Source organism: Cibotium barometz, chromosome 1 (genome assembly GCF_041138505.1).
Source record: "Cibotium barometz isolate CiBa-2024 chromosome 1, ASM4113850v1, whole genome shotgun sequence".
NCBI lineage: Eukaryota > Viridiplantae > Streptophyta > Polypodiopsida > Cyatheales > Cibotiaceae > Cibotium > Cibotium barometz.
In genome coordinates, this window is record NC_141046.1 from 63270238 (window position 1) to 63277758 (window position 7521).

At 38.6% G+C, this 7521-nt stretch overlaps 1 protein-coding gene across 1 annotated transcript; it reads left to right on the forward strand.

Annotated features, from left to right (window-relative positions):
* Positions 1-372: 372 nt before the first annotated feature.
* On the forward strand, positions 373-2134 carry LOC147642305 (14-3-3-like protein G-BOX factor 14 kappa). Its single transcript, XM_086777527.1, has 4 exons — positions 373-1025; positions 1149-1271; positions 1406-1528; positions 1796-2134. The coding sequence occupies exons 1-4, from the start codon at positions 459-461 to the stop codon at positions 1838-1840; spliced, it is 858 nt and encodes a 285-aa protein (XP_086633653.1). The 5' UTR covers positions 373-458; the 3' UTR covers positions 1841-2134.
* The last annotated feature ends 5387 nt before the right edge of the window (positions 2135-7521 follow it).

The following is a 7521-nucleotide window of genomic DNA, read 5'->3' on the forward strand; positions in this document are numbered from 1 at the left end:
AGGTTTTTAGTAAATTTTTTTGGGTGGGGCTTGCTGACTAGCTCTAAGCACCATGGTATTGTTTTCTCGAGAAGGAAATTATGGGAGGGTTTCTAGTAATGTTTTTGCAGAGTTTCATTCTAAAAGCTCGATAAGCTCGATTGAAGTGTGGGATTTTGTTCTCATGTGTTAAGAGGTGATAAGTTTTGAAGGTTTAATGTGGAAGATCATGGTCATTTACACCAAGGAAAGGAGGGGACACGTGGAAGGGTGAGGTGGATGGTCAAGGAAGCGATCCGTGTTAGAGTGTAGCCCTTCACCTTCGCCTTCCATTCTCTCTCTATATATGTGTGTGTGTAAAAGACTGCATGCAAGCAACTGCACAATCTGAGAGAGAGAGAGAGAGGCGCGCTCTTCCATTTCCGCCACCTTCCGCCATCTTTACACTTACCCTTCCCGCTCTTGCTCACTGCGTAGCTATGGCGGAGGCCTCCTGCATCGGTTTCTGTAATTGTGACCGCAACCAATTCCTTTTCATGGCCAAGCTCGCGCAGGGGGTCGAACGCTACGACGAGGCGGCGGGCTACATGCGAAAGGTTATCAAGATGGCAGATGAAGCGGGCGAGACGCCGTCGAGTGAGGAGCGCGACGTGCTGTCCGCCGCCTACAAGGGCGCCATAAGCCTGTGCCGGGACGCGCACTGTGTGATCGACGCCATGGAGTCCAAGGAGGAGATGGAGGCCGTCGGGCGCAGCAAAGGCGAAGGTGGTGAAGATGGGCAGCTGCAGCTGGGGATGATCCGCCGCTACCGGCAGAGGATTGAGGCGCAGATTAGCGAGATCGGCCGTGAACTGATCAAGCTCCTGGACGATCACGTGTTCCCCAACATGAACATGGCGGAAGAGTACGACATGGATGCTGCAGAGAGCAACGCCTTCTTCCTCAAAATGAAGGCGGATTATCTTCGCTACATAGCCGCTGTCCAAAGCGGCCAAGACAGAAAAGATACTGCCGAAGAGACTCTCTCCACTTACATTTCAGCTCAGGTAAGGGCTCCCTATCATCCTACCAAATGATTAATCTATATGATTAATCAATCATATAGATTAGTTTAAGGTAAAGCATTGTTGATTAAGGTTGTCAATGGATTGATGATTGCTGATTCCCAGGATATTGTGAACAAATACTTGCCTCCCATAAATCCCATTCGTCTTGGGGTGGCTCTGAACTTCTCCGTTTTCTACTACGAGATTCTGGACTCACCAGAAGGCGCGTGTAAGCTTGCCGAAGAGGTAAGTTTTGACGCTTACCTTGGCTTGATTAGTGATTAAAACACGTATTAAGAGATGGGTTTAATCCCTCTTGGAGCCTTTAAACATTATCTCTAAGGTTGCTCCATCTCATTTTGATTTCAATCTAATCGCAGGCGCTTGAACAAATAGACGTTACAAAAATTGACTATTTGCATGACGATTTATATAAGGACAGCCAATCGATCATTCACCTTCTCCAAGGCAACATACGTACTTGGAGCTCCGATCCTAATCTGGTCTCTCAATAATATCCTTTTGCGCTCATAATCTTAGATTAACCTCTCAAATTCAACCAACTAGCATGCCTCTCCTTCAATATAATCTTAGATTAACCTCTCAAATTCAATGCTTCTCCTTCAATTATCTTAGTGTAAATTGCTAATTTTTTTTTAAAAAAACTCACACAATGACATTAATTCCAAGAAATTTTCCCTGTTTAGCAAGATAGTGCTTGCTTTTTTTTTCTTTTTTTTTGACACAATTTGTTTGTTGATGCTTCACAGGAGGAAAATGAAACAGAGTCAAGCTATAGATTGAAGGAGGTGTAGCCCACTTGCATCAAAGTAAAGTAGCCATGAACTAAATAAATTAACTAGACTCAAGGACAACATTGAAAGCAATGACTTATATTTTAAGTGCATCAATGAGCATAGCACCAACAATGGCTCCTTTCCACTCTTCTAATCATTTAGTTGTGAGCATACTTAACATTTGTTAACGGCACATCTACCTTAATTCAAGTTTTCAAGTTTACTTTATTTGTTAAGAAGGGATTGTTGAGAGAAATGTCATTGGTAGGATTACATCCCTCACCAATGAGTTGGGGAGTTATATAAGGTTCAACATTAGAACTACATAACTTTAGTGGCTCCACTTCCGTTTCACAAAAATAGGATCTCCGTTTTGCTTGTATAGGTTTATTAGAACATTATTCAATGGAAAACGTTACATATATTAAAAGTTTTACTAATAATGAAAAATATGACATTTAACACATCACTCACCAATGCATAAGCAAATCTCAAGTGGATAAACTCATCCAAACTAATAGGAGTTAGAGAGATTGTATGTAAGTTTAGAGAAAGTACAATAGTGGATTAGACTCACACTATGACAACTAGACTTACAAATAACTGAAGTAACCGTGTTGTGGTCTTGTGAAGATGGTTCTTGTTGTTTTTGCTCTTCTAATATAGTTGTCTATGTCATTGGCTACATGCACATATTTAGAAGAAGAAAAACATGGTTAGTGTAGGAGGCATTAATTAACAAGAGTTTGGTTTAATAATTAAGGTGTCACTGAAGTGGTGTCAATGTAATCAAACTAAAATAGAAAAGATCACTATGGTCCATGTGCAAGGATCCAACTTTCAAAGTTGATCCAACGTTCAAAGTTTTCTTGATCCATACACGAGAATATCTTAAGTGGAAGAAATAGTGTGCTTCTAAACATTTTATAAAATTTTGGAACAGGTCATTTCCTTTTGAGCAATGTTCTTAATCATTCGCTTTGAGAACAAACAATCTTGAGCAATGATTTTGAGCACTAAATGTGACATGGCTTACATAACTCAATGGAAAACTATTTAAGAACAAAATATCCCACATGTAAACTTGGTAGTGTTGCATTAATGATTTTCATACGCATTGTTTGCAACGAATTTCCATCAATGGAAGCCACCGGCAAGCTACCAACATACCTAGGTAGCTACCGACATGCATTGGAAGCGACTGGGATGCATCGATACCTACCGGAAGCTACCGGCATGCCTAGGAAGCTACCGGTATGCCTAGGTGGCCACCGACATGCATTGGAAGCTACCGGCATACATAGGTAGCTTCCGACATCCATTGGAAGCTACCGGCATGCATTGGAAGCTATCGGCATGCATAGGTAGCTACTGGTATGCCTAGGTAGCCATTAGAAGCTACCGGAATGCTTTGGTAGCTACCGGCATGCATTGGAAGTTACCGGCATGCCTAGCTTGATACCGGCATGCCTTGGGAGCTAATAGCATGCATTGGAAGCTACCAAAATGCATTGGAAGCTACCAGCATGCCTAGGTAGCTAATGGCAAGCATAGGTAGCTACTGGTATGCCTAGGTAGCCATTAGAAGCTACCGGAATGCTTTGGTAGGTACCGGCATGCATTGGAAGTTACCGGCATGCCTAGCTTGATACCGGCATGCCTTGGGAGCTAATAGCATGCATTGGAAGCTACCAAAATGCATTGGAAGCTACCAGCATGCCTAGGTAGCTAATAGCATGCATAGGCAAGCATAGGTAGCTACTAGCATGCCTAGACGGTAGCCATTGGAAGCTACTGGAATGGCTAGGTAGCTATCGGCATGCATTGGAAGGTATGCCTAGGTGGCTACCGTCGACGGCATGCCTAGCTTGCTACTGGCATCCCTAGGTAGCTATCGACATGCCTTGGGAGCTACCGGCATGCATTGGAAGCTACCGGAATGCATTGGAAGCTACTGGCATGCCTAGGTGGCTTCTGGCATGCATCGGAAGCTACTAACATGCATAGGTAGCTACCAGCATGCCTAGGTAGCTACCGGCATGTAATGGAAGCTACCGACATGCATAGGTAGCTACCCGCCTCTTGCATTGGAAGCTACCGGCATAAAGCTTATGCATATGGCTAATGTATAAGTCTCATGCATGAGACTAAGGCATATGGCCATCTCTCGAGAGAAGCATAGTTCTCTAAAGGCTATCCATAGAGCATGGAAAAAATAACAAACCCTAAACTTACAAACCCTATAACATGTAAAAGCATAAGAGAAAACATACAAGAAAGAGTTCTCTTCCCTTGTGAGGCTTGTATGTGTTAAAAACCTACAAAATCAAACCAAATTAAGAAAAAAAAGTATTAATAACAAATGCTAATCTTAAAAGGCCTAAAACTTACATGTAAGATTCTTCCCTCCAGCTTTTGAGATGTAAAGATGTAAGAACCTCCCCTTCAGTCTCCTGTAATCACCCCCCCTTCAGAAGTGGAAAAAGATCTTGTTTGACCTTGTTTTGGTCTAGAGAGAGAAAATATTCTAGAGAGAGATAATACAGTTTTGAGATATTTTTACATATCGTTATCCCTTTTATTTAAGATGAATTCCCCTGAAACAAAAGTTTAAAAAGAGTTTTCTAATATGCATTAGGAATTAATTGAAATGTGCATTAGACACCTTAGCCTAAGGGTCCACATTTTCAAAAAATTATGGATTAAGGTCCAAAGAGTGTTCTAAAGGGCCAATAGGGTTAATCCAAGTGTTTGAATGAGAAAAATGCAAGAATCCCCCAAAAAGGATTAAATTCTCACATAAGATGAAGAGTTGCCTAGTACAGGTACTTAATAATAGTAAAAAAATGAGGGTTTATTAGTAAAAAATTAGAATTTTGACACCTCAGGAGCTCATGAAGGAGGCGCCTAGAATAAGCATCATTACTCTAATTTTTTAATCAAAAAAATGAGATATTTCGTCTCTCCTCTCACCTCTTTCATACTAGATCAAAAAAGTGGGCCTCTAACTGCTCAAAAACTTATCCAAATCGGATCAAACTGAAGCTGGAAGCCTCTAGATTCTAGTTGGACTTGGTTGGTGGCCTCCCTCACCTATAAATAGGACCCCAATCCTTTGTATTTTCATATTGGAGTAACTCTATGCTAGTGTAATTTTCAGTTTAGTGTATTTCTATTATCCATCTTCATTGGCCATCCATTGTGAAGCTTTGGGAATTCACTAAACCTCTTCTTCTCTTGAAGATTACCCTCTTCCCTTGGTGACTAAGCCTCTTCCTTGAGGCCTACACAATTCTAGCAAAGTAAAGAATCAAGCAAACCAAGGGTAAGCCTAAACAATGAAGTTGATGCTCTCTTTTTGTTGTTAATCTTCTTCACAACCTCCCTCATGCTTGGGAAGCATTTTATTTTGTGGGTTTTCTCTTAAAACCATGCTTTTCTTGATTCATGATGAATTAATGTTTATGTTTAAGATTATGTTTATGCATAAACTAATTCTTATGTTAAAAGTGTGATTTTGAACAGTTTCAATTCATAGAAAATGCGAGAAAGTTATGGCAAAATTTTATCAGTAGAAAATGAAGGTTTATGCATAATAAATTTTATTCTAAAAGTATAATTTTGGGCATTCTCATTTCATAGTAAATGCGGAAAAACTATGGCAAAAATTTCAGCATTAGAAAATGAATTTTATGTATAATTAATTTTTATGATAAAAGTGGAATCTTAAGCATTCTCATTTCATAGAAAATATGGAGAAGTTATGGTAAAATATTTATCATTAGAAAATGAAATTTATGCATAAATAATTTAAATATTAAAAGTGAAATTTTGGGTATTATCATTTTATAGAAAATGTGGGAAAGCTATGGAAAAATTTATATCATTAGAGAATGAATTTAAGCATAATAGATTTTATGCTAAAAATGGTGTTTTGAGTATTATTCATTTACTAGAAAAATAAAGAAGGTTATGCATAAATTTTTTAGATTCATTCAATTTATGAGAATTATAAAAATGATTAGGAATATAATTTATTTAGATAAAAATGGATTAGTAGGTATGCATAATTAATTTATGCTAAAAGAGGGATTTCCATGATATTCTATTTTGAGAAAATAAAGAAAAGAAGGTGAAAATATTCATAGGGGTGCATAGAGAAAACATAGATAATTTTTTAATCAGAAAGAGGAATTATGGGTATAATTGATTTTGTAAATCCCATGAGATCGTATGCATAAATCTTTTATTCAAAAAGAGGAATATTGAGCATATTTTATTTTAGAAAAATTAAGAAAAGAATGTGGAAATATCATATGAATGCATTGAGAAAACATGGATACATTTTTAATCAGATTTTTAATCAGAAAGAGGAATCATGAACATAATTGACTTTTGGGAATATATCTAGATTCTCAAAAAATAGAATCTTGGGGTACATTCTGAACGGGAAATTTCTTAGAAAAAGACCAAAAACATGCATAGTTGGATAAACGTAAATAATTGTGACTAACTTATTCTTAGATTCCCTGGGAAAAGAATTTGGAATACTTGAAAGGATCAAGGGTCCAAAAGAGAACGAAAATTTAGACTTAACAGAATTGAGTCGAGAAAAAGTTACCTTTAACTGAGCCAAGTAATGGCCGAGACTTAGAAGCTCTGTCAGTGTGAAAAGTAGAGTAACTGTACTCTTAACCTGGTTGATTGTGGAACAAAAATTCTGATAACTAGATTAAGGAAAGTTGATAATCAAACTTGATTTGCTCAAAGCGAAAAGAGACCATCTTGTTTGTGGGAATTTGGATTCAGGTGTAGAATGATGTGGATAGATGTGGAGTGATGTGTGGAAGGATGTGGAATGTGGAGAATGATGTGGAGTGATGAGAAGTGATGAGAAGTGATGTGTGGGATGTGTGGAATGACGTGGAGAGATGAGAAGTGATGTGTGGGATGTGTGGAATGATGTGGAGAGATGAGAAGCGTTGAGAAAACGTGGTACTCATGCTAGATTCAAACATGTGGAGGAGAGAGACGCAAAATACAAGAAGAGATCTTGCTTATTAAGTTGCTTAGACATAAAACTTGGCTTTTTTTGCACTCCCTAATGTCTTCTAGCTTTGCCTTTAAATAGGTGAGCTAGTGGACCATAAGTCCATTCACACACACACACACCCTTCTCCTACCCTTTTACATGACCTTAGTCTTTTAATACCTCCCCTCAGTACCAACTATGAAATTTTTTTGGAATAGGTGGTATTGGACATAGGTTGCCTTTATAACATTAGGCGTACAAGGTTAGGAATATAGGTGTTGTTACATTGAGATTTAAAACAATTTCTCAGTGGAGTTAGAGGTTGATGCAAAGTTAGCCTTTGTTAGGACATTTAGAATTGATATGCCCCGTTTGTTTACACTTGTTACATTTCATCTTGTTGGGATATTTGATCCAACAATTATTTGCCAAATGACCTATTTTTTTGCAATGGGTACTTGGAAGACGATCAAGACTTGAAAGACGATCAAGACTTGGAAGACGATCAAGACTTTTAGCAGATTACTATGGGATTAGTGGATCGTGCTGACAGATTGTTCGCAGTTTGACCTTTGGCCCAGTGGACCCAACTGTGGAATGCGGCAAAGAAAGTGCATTTGCTCTTTTTTGCAAAGAGTTGGTGCTTCCTTAGAATCTCAAGAACTTT